Source organism: Eptatretus burgeri, chromosome 17, assembly GCF_056783735.1.
Source record: "Eptatretus burgeri isolate ZD-2024b chromosome 17, Ebu_testis_v1, whole genome shotgun sequence".
In the NCBI taxonomy this organism is placed as follows: domain Eukaryota; kingdom Metazoa; phylum Chordata; class Myxini; order Myxiniformes; family Myxinidae; genus Eptatretus; species Eptatretus burgeri.
The window spans coordinates 51,872,621-51,891,402 of NC_140977.1; the positions used below are offsets into that span (position 1 = coordinate 51,872,621).

An 18,782-nucleotide genomic window follows, 5' to 3' on the forward strand; every position below is an offset into this window, starting at 1 on the left:
ACACACACACACACACACACACACACACACACACACACACACACACACACACACACACACACACACACACGGGAATTGCAATAGTCTCGCATCCCCTTCAGGCAAGACAAACAAAAACACAGAAGACACCACACTCGGCATCAATAATTTGAGCCATGATTTTGATAGGGTAAGTCAGTAAGTCGGAGCCATTCGTGCGGTGGTTACCCTTCGTATCTGAAGATGACTGTTCACATGAAACATGCAAACCCCGTGATAAATTTGTTCATGGGACCCAACCTGCTGCCCAAACAACAACCATACTCAATGTAACCTGGCATCAAGGTACCTCCAAAAAGAACAGACCACTTCCTCCCTGCAGTCCATGCAGTAACTTGTAGTTTGGTCAGGGTTCCGGAGGTAACTCGCCCATTCATCACGAAGGACACCATGAAATCTTTGACGTTCACCAACTGATGCTAGCGGATGGGACACGCACTTAATGTCCATCTGAGGGACGGCACACATGTTGATGCACTGCCTGTGAAGTGCACCAGGATGGTAGTTTATAGCTGGGTTGGGCTCATAGGGGAATGTGCATACCTCTAGGTTGATCCGTCAGCCCATAATGAGCCATTCATAAAATCAGGTGTACAAGTGTGATGTAACAAACCCGGTGGTAAAAACAAAACCACCAAACAACTAACCGGCAGAACTCTTCATGATGAGGAAGTAGGTTAAAGATGCCTATCCGGGCTGTGTCTCATGATGCTCTACTTTTCATGTCTGTGTGGGAGGGCCTGCTTGCGCTTGAGGCGTGAATTTCTGAAGACCAATTTCTCAGTCACTGCAGGTTACATTTTTACAACTGATTCATCATGAGAAACTGCAGACTTGCGGACCGTTGTTTAAGGGAGATGAATGTATCTTGGAATGCTACACGGGATATTTTTGGGTCGGTGACAAAACCTTTTGGTTAAACACATTTAGAGTTTTGGAAAGAGCACAAGGTCATTTGAATTGTCCTGTTTATACAATTGTCTGTTTAGGCAGCTGAGTGTATATCTCTCATTAAGAGAGCGTCAACGGTTCGAAAAAGTGTTGCATATTTTGGAAGAAAATAAAATCACATTTTCGAATTGAAGATTATGATCTCATCACCCACCGGCTACATCTTTCGTGTAATGTTTCAGATTGCTGTTCAATGTTTCAGATAATATGACGTCAGATTGATCTTGAGAAAGACGAAAGTACGAGAGCATGTTGAAAAGTAATGTCTCATTGTTTTTCTCCAAAAGAGATGAAGATGTTTGAATGAAACAAAGTGCAGTCTGCACATTAGTTCTTCCCACCACTAGGTACGAAGTTTCGTGATTCTGACATGAGATACACGATATGGCCAAAAGTATGTGGACACCTGCCCGTCCAACATCTCATTCCAAAATCATTAATATTAATATTGAGTTGGTCCCCCCCCCCCCCCACTTTGCTGCAATAACAGCCTCCACCCTTCTGTGAAGGCTTTCCATGAGATGTTGAAACATTTCTGCAGGGATTTGCTTCCATTCAGCCAAAAGAGCATTCATCAAGTCGGGCACTGATGTTGGACGATTAGGCCTGGCTCGCAGTCGGTGTTCCAATTCATCACAAAGGTGTTCGATGGGGTTGAGGTCAGGGCTCTGTGCAGGCCAGTCAAGTTCTTCCACACCGATCTCAACAAACCATTTCTGTTTGGACCTCACTTTGTGAATGGGGACATTGTCATGCTGAAACAGGAAATGACTTCCCCAAACTGTTGCCACAAAGTTAGAAGCACAGAATCATCGAGAATGTCATTGTATGCTGTTGCGTTAAGATTTCCCTTCACTGGAACTAAGGGGTCGGGGCCGAGCCAGAACCGTGAACAACAGCCCCAGACCATTATTCCTCCTTCACCAAACGTTTCAGTTGGCACGATGCATTCGGGCAGGTAATGTTCTCCTGGCATCCACTAAACCCAGATTCGTCCGTCAGACTGCCAGATGGTGAAGCGTGATTCATCACTCCAGAGAACGAGTTTCCACTGCTCCAGAGTCTAATGGCGGTGAGCTATACACCACTCCCGCTGATGCTTGGCATTGCACATGGTGATCTTAGGTTTGTGTACGGCTGCTTGGCCATGGAAACCCCTTTCATGAAGCTCTCGACCAACAGGGGGTATGCTGACATTGCCTCCAGAGTCAGTTTGGAACTCAGTTTGAGTGTTGCAACCAACGACAGACAATTTTTCCTTGCTACACGCCTCAGCACTTGATGGTCCCGTTCTGTGAGCTAGTGCGGCCAACCACTTCACGGCTGAGTTGTTGTTGCTCCGAGATGTTTCCACTTCACAATAACAGCACTTACAGTTGACTGGAAATTGGAAAGGTGTGAATCCTGTGACTTATTGGAAAGGTTGCATCCTATGACGGTGCCACGTTGAAAGTCACTGAGCTCTTCAGTACGGCCCATTCTTCTGTCAATGTTTGTCTATGGAGATTGCATGGCTGTGTGCTTGATTTTATACACCTATCAGCAATGGGTGTGACTGAAATAGCGAAATACACTAATTACAAGGGGTGTCCGCATACTTTTGGAAACATCGTATATCTCAGTGATATGTTCGTCAAGATCTTAGAAGGCAGCACAATGTTATCAGTGCTGTGAAGAATGAAACGCTGGGGATGAGAGTTGGTATGACTGACGACATGACTGGAGATGAGACTTGGGATGACTGACTGGATATGACTGGAGATGAGCCTTGGGATGACTGACTGGATATGACTGGAGATGAGACTTGGGATGACTGAAGATGAGAGTTGGGATGACTGACTGGACTGACTGGAGATGAGAGTTGGGATGACTGGATATGACTGGAGATGAGAGTTGGGAAGACTGACTGGATATGACTTGAGATGACTGGAGATGAGAGTTTGGATGACTGGATATGACAGGAGATGAGAGTTGGGTACACCATAATGATCCTGAGAGTCAGAGACAGTCAATGGAGTACCACCACAAAGGATCACCAGCTCCGTTAGATTTTCATCTCTTCCCCAAACTTAAAGGAACACCTTCGTGGAGAGCATATCTCTTCTGACGATGATGTCAAGGCCACTGTGAAGCTCCGGCTAAGTCGGCAGGACACACAGTTCTTTCGTGACAGCATCACAAAACTACTTTAACTCTGGCAGATTGTGTGGACTGCAGTGGTGATTATGTTGGGAAATAAATGTGCACCATGGTGGAATAAAAATTGATGTTAGCATCTGTGTTTGTTTCATTCGAATATCTTTACCTGTATTGGAAATGAAGAATAGGAGGGATTACTTTTCAACATGCCCTCATATTTTATGCATATGGTGGAAGGTGTATAGGAAATGCTCAAAAACCCTTGCATGGCTTCCAAAAAGACTTCTCTGACCCCTGAACTGCCCAGCAACTGAACTCAATCCCCCCATGTCTTTATCGATTGACCAATGGCATTTATGGTGTTTACCCTTCGGGTAAAGGCACAGATATGTGATGCAATGGAACACGTCCGATTTTTCCATGACATACCGCATACGGTACATGACACATTGTGGGATGGCACACACCTGCCTACTTTGTCTTGCTGGACACAACAATGTTTCACACAAATTGGGTAAAATTTGATGAACGTATTGATGCTTTGAAATGTTGTCAGGATGTTGATGTTATCCCCATGATTCATTTGTTTGTAGTTCTCATCTCTGCTGCCAATGCCATAACCTATGGTCTCATCTTTGTTTGTAGTTCTCATCTGTGATGTCATCATGTTGGATTGTCTGTAATTCCTTGTTTTGTTTTCAAAGATGTCTTCTTTGGTTTCACTTCAGGTCGTTTATCTTTCATTTCAGGGAATAGTACCTCACATTTGTACCTGCTCATCTTTTCCTGCAGGTGGGAAAGTTCGAGCAGAACACGTTGCGTCTCAAGTATCCGATTTGGCCACGTTATGATTTTTCTGACACACCTGCGCCGGATGAGCGCCACATGAGCGTCGTGACTCTGGAGGAGCGACCCTTTGTGGTCGTTGAGGATGTTGACCCAGTCACGGGAACATGCATGAGGAGCTCGGTGGCCTGTCGGCAGGAACTCAACATCACAGAGTAATGCATTGTGCTCTTCTAACCTCTCATTTACTGACTCACTGATACAAGTGTTGTGTACTTAGTAGATGGGCTGGAAAGTTGAGATTTCGCATACTGATGTAAATAGAAGCTACAATTCCAGAAATGAATCACAAAACTGTCTGTAAGTTTCTCTAAACAAAAATATCCGTCAACAAAGCTCTGCCAGCGGAGCCTCGTTCCATCACCTGGGAGAGGGCAGAGCTTGGACTGCACCTTGGAAAATTTTTGGAAACAAAAAAAATCTGCTTGGAAATTTTTTAAATTTATTTACATAAATAAAGACCTCACACTGCTCACTCATTCTTCATTTAATTTATTGATTTGGAATATTTTTTATCTGCTTCTTCTTGCATATGTCAGCTCAGCTGCCAGGGTAGTTATCATTTCTTGGAAGCGTGACTGTGTTGCTGATGCTGTGCCCCTCTACCAGTTCACACTGGTACTCATTTCACCGACCTCGGAAGGATGACAGGCTGAGTCAACCCCCTGGTGCATTAATTCAGTGGCCAACAGGGCTTGAACTCAGGACCCCCAGGATCCCAAGCCACCACCCTAACCACTTAGCCAACACCAAGCTATTTACCTGCTTGAAAAATTTAAAAATTTATTTACATAAGTAAAGAGCTCATTCTGCTCACTCATTGTTCATTTAATTTATTTATTTATCTGCTTGGAAAATGCAAGCACAATCGACTGGGAATATATCAGACTGTCAGGGTCTTGGATTAAGAGATTGCCGGTCTACTGGCAATCTGAGCAGTTTTGTATTACCCTCGGGTTATCCGTTGTGAGAGCACACTCTCCTCTGCCCCAACTGGCCCTGGACAAGTTGGTTCCAGAACAAGTTTGGATGTAAACTGCCATGTGCTTCGGTTTCAGCAGAGGTGCTGCATCAAAAAGCATGACGTCCGTACGAAGGGACGTGAAGTCAGCTGTTCCAAGTTGTTATCTCCCGGTGTTAATGATCACATGATCTCTTTTACTCGATTAAAAAACTACCAAGACCAGATAGAACCTGACAATAGAGAAAATGAGATATGAACATTACCTGTTATGGGATATTAATTCGACATATAATCCAAGTAATATCTAATTCTTCAATTTGGTAACAGTCTGTGCATGTGTGTCTGTGTCTCAGCCTCACGCTTGAGCCGATCACTCACTTCCTCCCACCTGTTTTCTCCACTTTCCTCCCACACTCTATGTGATCCAAATTGTATTTTCATAAAGGCTAATTCAAGTGTTTTGAAGTGAAGGCCACAGCAATATGAAAATAGTTTTTTCCCAACAACTTGCGACCACCTAACACAATTACTGTGAAGCAGCGACCAGAGCCCTGCAATGTTGAGATGAGATTTTTTGTCTTTTTCCTTCTCCGGTGTAAGTTGTAGTCAAATTGGATACCGGCCCAAGCTCTTTACGTCACTAATTGTAGCTTTACTTCAAAATGCACATTCAGCAACGAGCCACAAAGAGAGGATAGCACAACATGCTGACAAACCCATCCCGCATCATCCTACTACACTTGTGCGCACAATTCCTGGTTATGTGCACACTTATCACTCAACTGTTTCCCTACTTGTTTCCTACCAGCATAACCAGTGACAAGAGTCCGTACATCAAGCGTTGCTGCAAAGGTTTCTGCATCGACATCCTGAAGAAATTGTCAAATGCTGTAAAATTCACCTATGACCTCTACCTTGTGGTTAATGGCAAGCATGGCAAGAAAGTGAATGGTGTATGGAATGGAATGGTGGGAGAGGTACGTATGTCAAGTTCCCTTTGTATTGTATAATTGGCATATATTAAGGAAGAACTTATTCAATCGAAGCTAATTGGAAAAGGCCAGCATCTCATAAAAGCTGCTCAACATTGTCTTTCTGAGCGGCTTCACCAGCTGGTTCTTAAAGCACATTCGAGAGAAATAAAGTGGAAAAAGAAAGTTTTTTTTTTTTTACAAAGAACTCGGTATTAACCTTCTGCACCACCTCAAAAGCCGAGCTTTATTGATGCTTCGAACAACATACTTACCACCTGCCCAGCTTATGGCAGTTGAATGCTTCTGAGGGTCGAACCTTGAAATACGGAGCGACTTGGGTTTCACGGTCATTTTACAATAACTGTGTAATTTATTTTCATCGATTTTGCTCGGATTTGTTTTCTTTTGGGAACTAATCAGCAGAGACAGGGACAGGATCACAAAAAAAAACTCCCAATGGCGGAATTGGAAGGGCTGGTTGGAAAGATTGTTTGCGATATAAAAAAAAGGAGGATTGGGTTGAGGCCAAAAGGAATACAAAACCTCAGGAAATGGAAACACTCGAGTGGCCGGATAAAGTAGGCTACATTCAAAATGCATTGCTTTGCCCCAGAGCTAAGAAAAATAAGTAAAGTGCTCTTTTCATTTTCTTTCTTCCCATTGTTGTGCTCAAATTTGTCCGAGTAACTTTACATCACATTTTTGCCTTTGGCAGGGTTTTCTCTCTCTCTCTCTCTCTCTCTCTCTCTCTCTCTCTCTCTCTCTCTCTCTCTCTCTCTCTCTCTCTCTCTCTCTCTCTCTCTCTCTCTCTCTCTCTCTCTCTCTCTCTCTCTCTCTCTCTCTCTCTCTCTCTCTCTCTCTCTCTCTCTCTCTCTCTCTCTCTCTCTCTCTCTCTCTCTCTCTCTCTCTCTCTCTCTCTCTCTCTCTCTCTCTCTCTCTCTCTCTCTCTCTCTCTCTCTCTCTCTCTCTCTCTCTCTCTCTCTCTCTCTCTCTCTCTCTCTCTCTCTCTCTCTCTCTCTCTCTCTCTCTCTCTCTCTCTCTCTCTCTCTCTCTCTCTCTCTCTCTCTCTCTCTCTCTCTCTCTCTCTCTCTCTCTCTCTCTCTCTCTCTCTCTCTCTCTCTCTCTCTCTCTCTCTCTCTCTCTCTCTCTCTCTCTCTCTCTCTCTCTCTCTCTCTCTCTCTCTCTCTCTCTCTCTCTCTCTCTCTCTCTCTCTCTCTCTCTCTCTCTCTCTCTCTCTCTCTCTCTCTCTCTCTCTCTCTCTCTCTCTCTCTCTCTCTCTCTCTCTCTCTCTCTCTCTCTCTCTCTCTCTCTCTCTCTCTCTCTCTCTCTCTCTCTCTCTCTCTCTCTCTCTCTCTCTCTCACATCAGAGATGTTAATTATATTTGAGGGAAAGCTTTTATAATCACAGACTCATATTTTTCATTTCATTTCACTCGCATTCTACCTAGTCGGATAGAGTAATCGGCTCCGTCTGTCTGTCTGTCTGTCTGTCTGCCTGTCTGCCCCTAAACGGTTGTGCAGAAATTCACCAAACTTGGTAGTTATGATCAACACATGCCACGAAGATGCAAGAGCAGTATCATTTTTGGCTCTGTCCCCTGTGGCCCCGTGGGGTTAAAAGGTCAAATACCAAAAAAATGCAATTACAGGTACATTTTTAAATGTACCTTTTTTTTTTAATGAAACTTTGTTTATGCAATCTTTTTTTTATGTTTATGCTATGTCTTTTTTTTTTAATGAAACTGTTTATGCAATCAATATTGAAATATTGACGCATGAAATAAGCAATTTTTAAGGGGGAGGGGGGATTTGACCTATGGTTCATGCCCCAGTGGGTGGGGACTTCACAGTGGTCAAAACTGGGAGAAAAAATTTAACTAAAAATTTGATTCAAGGTGGAAGTTGTTGCCATCATTTACTTTGCTTTTGGTGGAAAGCGTGGGGATTTGCGATGGCACGCCATCCACTTCACTCTCGTCTTCTATTTACATTTATGTCAACCTCAATTTCTCTCCATATTTGCTCGTAAAGATGTTTGTCCTTTGGTACCATTGATGTCACGGTGCTTCACCACTATATTGTCAGCGACCTATTTCATTGTTTCATTGTTTCATCGTATATCCGTTGTTTTTGTTGGAAGAGTGCGAATACGAAATTCAAAATGCACTGCCCAAGACTGATATGACAATCACATGACCTTTGTAAACTTACCTCGACTCGATTCTCTTCATCATCGTCAGGTGGTGGAGAAGCATGCTCACATGGCTGTTGGTTCTCTCACAATCAACGAGGAACGCTCTGAAGTGGTGGACTTCTCGTTTCCTTTTGTGGAGACGGGAATCAGCGTCATGGTTTCTCGCAGCAACGGCACGGTTTCTCCATTTGCCTTCCTAGGTGTGTTCATTTCTTACAACATCTCTTGTAATGTCCATCAAAGGACCTCTGGTAGTTTGGACTTGCTGCGTTTGAGCCTGTGGAGTAACTGCTGAAACCTATCTGTCCGGGTTCGTCCCAACATCTTTGTTCTTTGTTCCTTTGACACTTCTTTCTTATTGTTATTTATTTATTTTTATTTCTTTATTTTATCATTCTCGTTATTCATTCCAATTCGTGCTTTTTCTTCTCTTTCATCTCTCTATTCCTTCTCTTTCGTTATCTCGCTCTCTCTTAGGAGTTGTGAATTCTTGCAGAAATTTTTCTATAAGACTCACTTGCCTGTGCCTGGATGGGTTTGAGGGTAGCGGAATCACGGCTGAAACCCGAATCCTATCCAGGCTCCTCCTGATGACTCCATCTTTGCTCTTTACTTCATCAGGTTCTTTCTTGGTCTTCCTTTTCATTATCCATACTCCTTGAAAGAAGGAATAAAGTGAAGTGTAATTAGATGGTGGTTCACGATAATTCTTTAAACTGTGCGCTGTACTGAATCATGATGAGACTCTTCTTTTTTACTTTCTCTTCTGGTAACAGTACGAGCTGCAAGCAGTGCAGGAAAACCAAGCCCTGGACAAATGTGTTGGTTGAAGTTGTGTCTTTCCCATTTAAGTCATTGGATGAGTCTGCCAGAGCACAGCCCTATTTTTGAAAAGAAATGCTGCAAAGGAATCCAAGATGAATGATGCGATGCACTTTTAACCTTTTTGCCGTTACCCTGCCTTACGCCCTGCAGAGCCGTTCAGCGCCGACGTATGGGTTATGATGTTCCTCCTGTGCCTCATACTGAATGCCGTCGCTGTATTTGGCTTTGAATACTTGAGTCCTGTTGGCTACAACCGAAATCTCGCAAGCGGAAAAGGTACGACTTCCTCAACAGTAAACCGAGTCCTTCTGATATTGACTATGTTGGTCTGTTGGTGTTCCCATCTGAACCACCATCTCATCATCTTAAGATCCCAGGTTTACTCCTTCTTCTTCTTTCCTATGCAGCACAAGGCTGTAGCATCATTTGCTGGGGTGCAGCTGTGCCACTGATGCAGTACCCTCTGTAGGCCAGAAGAGGAATTTGTAATTTGATCAGGGTGCCGGCGATCTTCATGGACACACTGCTATCCTTAATGTCCACCCAAAAAGTACACTGATGTTGACTCACCTCTAAGTCCTGCGTGTAATTTAGGTACAAGCTCTACTATGAGCTTGAGGTCATTGTCAAAAAGAAAAATACAAATTTCCCTCTTCATCTTCTACAAGGAAACCCATAGAAAGAAAGCATTGTTAGGCCCACCACAAGTTGTGTTTCTAAATACCCCCAACTTCATGTTTAGGCAGTTCACTCCAATCTCTCCATCCCACAATTTCCTCTCCAAAGCAAAATCTCTTATGAAGGTAACGTAGCTTTTGAATGAGTCCATCTTTCCCGCTTGTCGAAAGTCCGGTTTTATGTTTCTCATACGTACAGTCCTGTTAGCGTAAATTGACTGCAAAGTAGGCCTGCACGGTCCCAGAGATGCCACATTTTCTCCTGACATGGTGAAGCTGTGTTGTTTACACTGCTCATGGCCGGCAGGAGGAGAACGTGCTGTGCAGAGTAATGAGAAGTGGTTGTCCAAAAGTACAGTGGAAAAACAAACAACCCGCAAACTCATTTTGACTCTCCTCCAACAAGGAATTTGCAACTAATGATAACCTATTGAACTTAAATTGTGCACAACCTATCTGGAGGAGGCCATACAGGCAGGAAAGCAATCATTGTACGGTTTCCTACGTGTACAAAATCCAGGACGCATTGTACAGAATCCATTGCATTTAACGACGCATTGTGCGAAATCCAGGATACATATATCAGCGAGAGATATATAATTTTTCAAGGAAGGACAATGGATTTCCAAATAAGGTAATGGGACAATGAACCGAGCTGTCGATGTAGATCAAAGATTCCTCCTGTGCCTCATATTGAATGCCGTCGCTGTATTTGGCTTTGAATACTTGAGCCCTGTTGGCTACAATTTGGGTTTTTTTTTCTGGTGGTACACAACAGACAAAACATCTTAGTCTATTTTCATATATTCTCTTCTACAGATTTGTGATTCTGAGATTTTTGCACCGAATTTACTGACAAAACAACTTTGAATGTGTGCGTCTTATACCACAGCCCTCGATGATGATGAAAATAGATTACCGAACTGTAATTATTGTAAATTGTCCTGGCGACTTATATTTGACAACAACGAATGGATTGAGTTGAAAGAAGAACATTTTGAAAAACCCCATTTATTACAGGTGCTGAATGGGCAGGAAATGTTATCCACTGAAAGTTTTTCTGGCTCAATGTGATTGTCTTTGCCATTCCTCTGGAACGTGAAGATTGGACATAGGGATTTCGAAATGTTCGAAAGTATGACTGACATCATCAGTGAATGTGGAGGTGGTGAGGGATTGCCAGAGATCTTGAAAACCCTCATTTGAAGCCACCTTACTCAATGTTTTTCTTATTCATGCAATTGGTCTGAAGGCTCATAATGGAGCTGTCACTCGCATACACTCATGGACATACTGATGAGCCAAACACTCAGCCACTGAGCTTGGAGGAAGTGCCGTCACTTCCCAGTTTCCTCTGGGTATCAGCGATGTCACAACAATGGCGCTGCTATTCTCTCCACACTCAGCCGGCATTTCCTCAAAAGGAATTTCCTTGAACACCAACCTATGGGGATTGGCCATGCTCTTAACCTTTCAAATGCTGAGGAGCATCAAGCAAAGAAACAGCACATACCATTTATTTTTTGTCTTTGGTATGACACAGGTGGGATTTGAGCCACCACCGAACTACCAACCTTCCAGACTCAGAGCAGACACTCTAATGTTACACCACCGAGTCTGGACAAGCTAATTGAGCGAGAGTTTGCATCCAACTTCCCTTGATCTTCCCAAATTGAATGCAATGCTAGTTTGAAACACCTTTACAATTTGATGACCTGATGGAACTACCTGTTGTTATTTTATTTATTTTTTCAATTGAATTCGGTTTTTTATTGCAAAACATCACATGACGGAAGTCCAAGGACGAGAAGAGTCACTGTTACAATTTAAACTGAGAGCTGGTTTACAGGTTCCAAGAGTAATAATTATAAATTACGATGTGATAAAATGCGAGTTATAAAATTAATTAACCAGTATAAAGTTATGTCAAAAAAAATTAAGTTCTAATGAAAAACATGAAAAACTATTAAATATGGCAATTAAAGGTATCAAAATAATAAAGTACCAATCATCATATGAAGTAGTTAAGTCAAAGAAAATATGATCTGTTTAAATAATACAAATGATAATCATTTACTGTAGTTAATTTGAGCAGCTGCACCAGGCTGACCCAGCAACTGTTGAGTTGGACGTCAGGGGTGTTACTATCCCGATTGCTGACCCTGCAATCAACTGTGGTCCATCTTCGTTTGTGGAAGCAGACTGTGGTGAACCGTTTGAAATGGAGTAAAGCTCCAGGGATCTGTGGCATCCATGCTGAACTTCTCAAGGCTGATGGAAATGCTTTCCTCATGTCATTGCATGCAGTTCTGTGCTCTGCCTGGAACACAGGCATCATCCCAACTGACTGAAAGAGGGGCCTTGTGGTCCTTCTCTGGAAAGAGAATGGTGATCGCCAGAACTGCAATGGCTACCAGGGGCTGATGCTGCTCTCAGTGCCGGGCAATGTGTTTGCTCAGATAATTCTTGATCGGATTCACCACCATCTCCTTGAGCAGTAGTGCCCAGAGCAGTCGGGATTTACACCAGAGAGGTCAATGATTGACCGTATCCTTGCTATTCAGGTCCTCACCGAATGCAGACAAGAGTTTCGGCAGGGGCTCCTCACAGCCGAAGTTGATCTCCACAAAGCATTTGCTTCAGTGAATCGGGATGCTCTCTGGAGGATTCTTGGTCTTCTTGGGGTGCCACCAAAACTTATCAATCTGATTTCTGAACTATATTCTGGTACTGAGAGACCTGTGAGGTGTGGTGGTACCATCTCCGACTTATTTCCAGTTGTCACTGGAGTTTTTCAGGGGAGTGTACTGGCCCCCACACTTTCAGCCTTGTATGGACTGGATCCTGGGGAAGGTATCGGAGAGATCAAGTTGCGGTGCATTGTTTGGGAATTTCAAGATATCTGACCTTGACTTCGCAAATGATACAGTCATCTTTGTGGAGATGCTGGATATCCTTATGGGGGCCCTTGAGGCACTCAATGAGGAGTCGGAGCCACTGAGATTATGGGTTTCCTGGGTCAAAACTAACATCCAGGCTTTCAATGACATCTTGGATGCTGCTATCTTGGATGTGCCTGTTTGTAGTGAGGAGGTTGAGATCACGGAGAGGTGTTCACTTACCTTGGCAGTGATATCCATGTCTCTGCTGGCTCTGAGCCATAGGTCAATAGATGTCTGGGTCAGGCTGGGGAGTCATGGATTCACTGGATAATGGGGTGTGGCGCTGTCGGTACCTGTGCAGGATGACGAAAGTCTGAACCTTAAAGCCCTTGGTGCTTCCAGTCTTTCTCTACGGATGTGAAACATATATATATATATATATATATATATATATATATATATATATATATATATATATATATATATATATTGTTGTGGTTGACGAAATTCGCAAACCACCATTCAGGTCCCGTAGGTGAGATATCTCTGTAAGTATATGTGTAGTTAGCCCAAACCCGTTGTTTAGAGGGAATAAATGTCATTCATTCGGGCTGCGACCCTTTTAGATAGCCGTTTTTCTTTTACTATCTTTATTTTGGACCAACCACCATTACTACCACCACAACCACCACCAACCGCATCTCGACAACGACAGCCACCTTCTGCAGAACCGCCTTCACAACATCCACCTTCTCCACAACCGCTTTCACACACCAACCGCAACGCCGCTTCACAACAACAGCAACGCCAACAGCCACGACCTTTACCGTCACAACTCGCCCTCGCAACCATCGCATCACCGCCATTCCCGCGCCGCTCGTGGGCACCGATCCTGGACTCGTACAGGGCGCGCACCGAGCAGCGGGTGCAAAAACACCAGCCTTTCCGAGAAATCGGATCAAGAATGATTCACGCCCACTTTTCCTCTGTCCAATGGGGAGCGTGGCTCCGCCCCCGAGCCATTCCTGATCCAAAAATCTGCATATGATTTCTCCTGTCGGACTATAAAGCACCGAGCGCGGAGCGAATGGAGGCAGTTGAAGAGTTGAGCAGTTGGGAACAGTTGAAGAGTCGGGCAGTTGGACGGAGTTGAGAAGAGGAAAGAGTTGGAGAGTTGTGGCGGCGGCGAAAGCAGTCGAGAGAGTGTCTGTCGGGGTCTGGAGAGGCTGGAGAAGCCAAGAATCTTTGTGGAGGTCTGCGCTCGTGTCAGAGTCGGGGAGCTGCGGAGAGGGGAGGCCGGTAACGCGACCGAGGTCGCAGTGGAGTCGCTCGTCGCGGGACCCAAGCCAGCCAGATATCCTCTTTCCCCCGAGCATCAACAAACCCCTCCTGTTTCCCCCCCCCGCGCTGAGATAGTGTGAGAAGGGGGCCCCATTCCCACCCCATTCCAGGCAGTGCCAGCGAGGCCCGCGGAGTCGGGGCGCCGCCGCCATTTTGCGGCTCATCACCAGACGGCTGTCTGTCTTTGTCTGTCCGGTGGGCGACGTGCCGCGATTCGACTTACGTGGCCGCTCGCACGCCGGCGGGCACGAATCCGCAACAACATATATATATATATATATATATATATATATATATATATATATATATATATATATATATATATATATATATATACATATATTGTTATATATAACAACGGGACAATCCCGTCGTGACCCTCTCGGACTAACGCCGGGAACTAGTCACGGGTGGGCCTTTCGGCCTCACCACGATCGTGCCAATCGGCCCCCCGCGTGGGATAGGGTTGTTCGCCAAATTCGACCTACCTAAGTACCCACACGGAGGGTAGACCGGGTGATCGCACCTCGCCGCAGGTCGACTTCGGACGCGGGCCACTTTAAGCGACCCGTTCCGTACTATCGGGATAACCGAGCGGTGTTATCGTCAACCTCGACGGTTCCGATTAATTATCGGGCGTATTTAGCCCACGACCAACCCTTTACGTGAAGTAAAATGGAGATTCAATTAGAGAAAAGACGAAGCGAAACGGGAGAAACAGTTCAACATAAAGCACATTTATTCCGCGGCAAACGGAAAGCACACATATACAATTACCACAATTATGCACCAAAAGCAAATGTAACAAAAGAAGAAACACAACAATTATGCACCAAAAGCAATTGCAACAAAAGAAACACAATGCAGATCTACTACCGACTACTGAGCACACGGCAACACTTATACAGTTTTACTTCACAGACGGCTCCAACAACACATATACTCCAAAGCAAAAGAAAAAGGGGCCACCCTCAACCTGGGGCCGAGACCGCGTCGAGCCTACCCGTCTGGTGATGAGCCGCAAAATGGCGGCGGCGCCCCGACTCCGCGGGCCTCGCCGGCACTGCCTGAAATGGGGTGGGAACGGGGCCCCCTTCTCACACTATCTCAGCGTGGGGGGGAAACAGGGGGGGGTTGTTGATGCTAGGGGGAAGGAGGATATCTGGCTGGCTTGGGTCCCGCGACGAGCGACGCCACTGCGACCTCGACCACGTTACCGGCCTCCCCTCTCCGCAGCTCCCCGTCTCTGACACGAGCGCCGACCTCCACAAAGCTTCTTCGCTTCTCCAGCCTCTCCGGACCCCGACAGACACTCTCTCGACTGATTTCGCCGCCGCCACAACTCTCCAACTCTTTCCTCTTCTCAACTCTTCAACTCTTCCCAACTGCCCAACTGCCTTGATTCGCTCCGCGCTCGGTGCTTTATAGTCCGACAGGAGAAATCATATGCAGATTTTTGGATCAGGAACGGCTCGGGGGCGGAGCCACGCTCCCCATTGGACGGAGGAAAAGTGGGCGTGAATCATTCTTGATCCGCGAATCTGCATATAGCGATTATACTCCGACGCACCTGGAGGCGGGGCCAAATCGCCCCACGCTCGCTGATAGGACAGAACAGAAGTGGGCGTGAATCATTCTTGATCTGATTTCTCGGAAAGGCTGGTGTTTTTGCACCCGCTGCTCGGTGCGCGCCCTGTACGAGTCCAGTATCGGTGCCCACGAGCGGCGCGGGAATGGTGGTGATGCGATGGTTGCGAGGGTGAGTTGTGACGGTAAAGGTCGTGGCTGTTGGCGTTGCTGTTGTTGTGAAGCGGCGTTGCGGTTGGTGGTTGGTGTGTGAAAGCGGTTGTGAAGAAGGTGGATGTTGTGAAGGCGGTTCTGGAGAAGGTGGCTGTGGTTGTCGAGATGCGGTTGGTGGTGGTTGTGGTGATAGTAATGGCGGTTGGTCCAAAATAAAGATAGTAAAAGAAAAACGGCTATCTAAAAGGGTCGCAGCCCGAATGAATGACATTTATTCCCTCTAAACAACGGGTTTGGGCTAACTACACATATACTTACAGAGATATCTCACCTACGGGACCTGAATGGTGGTTTGCGAATTTGGTCAACCACAACACTACCCCCTCCCCTTTTTACAGACTCGTCCCGAGTCGTCAAATTTTCGTGTGCCATCATGTGTAGTTCTCCCCGAGTACATTTTACCTACGGATCCCTGAGTGCGACATTCATGGTATTCGTGTCCCCAAAATAAATAACCTGAGGGCTGAGTAACTACCTAAACAAACCCACTCACACGGACGACTTAAATAAAATTGCCGGCGCTAAGACAGACATGCCGGGGGCGCACTCATATGTACAGTACATCTTAACCTTAACTTACAAATTTTACACTAAACCATGGCCCAGGATCAATGAACTCTGCAAAAAGAAAGCAGTTAGCAGGGAGCCAGGCTGCTCGCATGCAGTCTCTGGCTCAAACAATGCAGGTGACAGGGAACGTGGCCGGCTGCTCACACGCAGTCCAAGGCCTTCCCTTTTGAACTGAACGCAGTGAACCACAACGGTGCATGGGCTGCACAAATGCAGTCTGCGTGCCAGCTCAAGTGGCACACGCAATGAACACAACGAATGGATGGATGAATGGATGGACGCAAACACGGTGCACGGGCCGCCACTGCAGGCCCGTGTTGTAGCTGCCAACAGGGCAGTTCTCGCAGCTTGCAAACTGTTGCCTTGCGGATCCTGGCGCACATGGCAATGAACAGGGGGGAGGGGGCAAGCAAAAATTGAACGGGGCTGGTGAACAGGGGCAGTGGGCATGGCATGGCAAAGGTGATCAGGCAAACACAGCCTGCAGAACAAGGCCGCTGCAGGCAAACACAGCCGGCAGATGAACTGGCCGGCACAGGCCTTGCAGAAAACAGCTGCAGACGATCCGGCCGGTACAGGCCTTGCAGCACAGCAGCTGCAGCCGATCCAGCCGGCACAGGCCTTACAGCAAAACAACAGCTGCCGATGAAGCTGGCCAGCCTTCGCCGTTCAGTGGAGGTTGGTGGAGGGAGTGCCGTGGTGCTGGCCACTCGGAAGGCGGGCTCGGACCTACTCTATGGTCTCACTCCCTTAATTTGTCCAAAACCAATTTAGCCCCAACTTTTTTTTGTTTTTCGTTTTTATGTTCACTTCCCCACTATAAATCGTCCCCTAACCCCCTTTACTGTCCTTGTTCGGCTAACCTATCCTGTCACCTCGCCTACTCCCAACCCCTACGTTCCCTTCCCGGAGGGGAATAAGGGAGAGCTAGCGTCCTGTGTCGAGGCCCAACTCAAGCCTCAGAATGGCCTCCCCAGAGCTCAGCGATCTATAACACAAAGTGGGTCCAGCGGCCCACAACGAGAGCGAGGGGATGGATGGTGCGGAGGGGTACACTTCCTATCTCCCCTAACCATTTAACTGTTAAACTACCCCGGGGCTTTCAACAAGCGCCTCTCGCTTAAACTATTGGTTCTAACAACCCAGATTCCCGTCGCCTGTGTTGGTGTCCTCACAATTTCGGGCCTTGCCCCCCCCCCCAATTTTCTTCCCGTGCCCTCACACGGTCTCATGGCTGGGACGCGTGGCTCCCTTTGGCAGGCACGACCCTCTGCCGAATCTCCAGCTATGGCACCCCCGGGCACTACACTGCCTCCGAGCCTACCAGCTCCCTAAAAACCGGGGAGTGCCCCCCATGGCACCTCCCCTGAAACGCACACGTGGCAGGCTGGCTTCCCAGGCCCCTTTCCGAGGGTCACCCGTGCCCACAACACTGCCCACGCGGCTAACGGCGCCCCGGGCCCCCGCACCAAGCGGGCGCACCCGTGCCCACTATGCTATCCCGGCCCCCCATGGGCCCTTGGCCTACTACGGCCGACTAGCCTGGTGCCCGGGGTACCCACTCAGCGATACTCACCTTTCGCAGCCACGCTCCCAGCCCGTCAACAGGGCTCCTGCACCCCTTCAAACGGGTTTCGAGCCTACACTCCCACCAACAACAAAACGACCTCCATTTTGTAAATTTGACTAACCCCCTAACTCACTCTACACTGACCCCGGGGTCCCTTGGGCGGGAGTCACTCCTCCCCCCAATCACTCATCGCACCATGCAGTCCCCATTCGCTCCATTCACACAGACCCGCTGGCCTCACTCACTCACCAAGCACATGCTTCCACTTCACTCACCAACTCTTCAACACACTCACCGCTGAACTCTGCCATCCTTCTAACTACCTCCCCTAACTAACTCGTGCTCCCACGTCGTCCCTGAAACTAGTAGCACGTTCCTTTTAACACTACGTAGCTAAACTACGTCAACTCTACACATCCAAAGGCTGTCACTGTCTCCAAATCTCTAAAATAACTTTTATTTCCCCATCTAAAGCTCATATAAATCCCTCTAACTAATCCATTCCACGGGCCCCATGAGGACTTACCCCTGCCCCATGGAGCCGGTCTAGCTAAGCTAACCCTTCCCTCTAACTAGTTTCCATCCTGTGCCCTGGTAAGGGGGTCTTCCACCCCTTGCCCGGGAATCCTGTGCACCCGAAAGTGAGGCTTGCTTTTTTCTTTTTCTTTTTTTCACATGCGTAGCACCAGCGCGGCAACTCACAGCTCGCGCACTTTGCACCTGCCCGTGACGTCATGCAGCTGCACGTGTACCTCGTCCCTCCTTGGACGGTACCATCCGGCAGGGATACCCCTCCTGCCGGATTCTAACCCCACGTGCAGCCATGACGTCACCGTGCGCATAAAAAAAAAAACACAAGCCCCACGTCTCGAGGGGTTCCCCACGCGAACACATCTGCTTTGCCCGTTGGAGCTTAACACACCCGCTCGCGTGGAGAACCCGTCCGGTCCAAATCCGTTATCCTGCCTAAACTTTGTCCGTCCGCGGGATCTGCAAATCCACCGCGTGCG

At 46.9% G+C, this 18,782-nt stretch overlaps 2 protein-coding genes across 3 annotated transcripts in view; both read left to right on the forward strand.

The window, feature by feature from the left end:
• LOC147010090 (protein FAM200C-like) overlaps positions 1 to 18,782 on the forward strand; it is a 527,036-nt gene that overhangs the window by 305,487 nt on the left and 202,767 nt on the right. The window lies entirely within an intron of this gene.
• The window catches only part of LOC147010092 (glutamate receptor ionotropic, NMDA 2B-like), a 244,428-nt gene that overhangs the window by 130,023 nt on the left and 95,623 nt on the right, over positions 1 to 18,782 (forward strand). The window contains exons 5-8 of the mRNA XM_085862546.1: positions 3,922 to 4,130; positions 5,748 to 5,916; positions 8,154 to 8,307; positions 9,083 to 9,208. Of these exons, the coding sequence (XP_085718672.1) occupies positions 3,922 to 4,130; positions 5,748 to 5,916; positions 8,154 to 8,307; positions 9,083 to 9,208 (658 nt within the window). The remainder of the gene's footprint in view (positions 1 to 3,921; positions 4,131 to 5,747; positions 5,917 to 8,153; positions 8,308 to 9,082; positions 9,209 to 18,782) is intronic.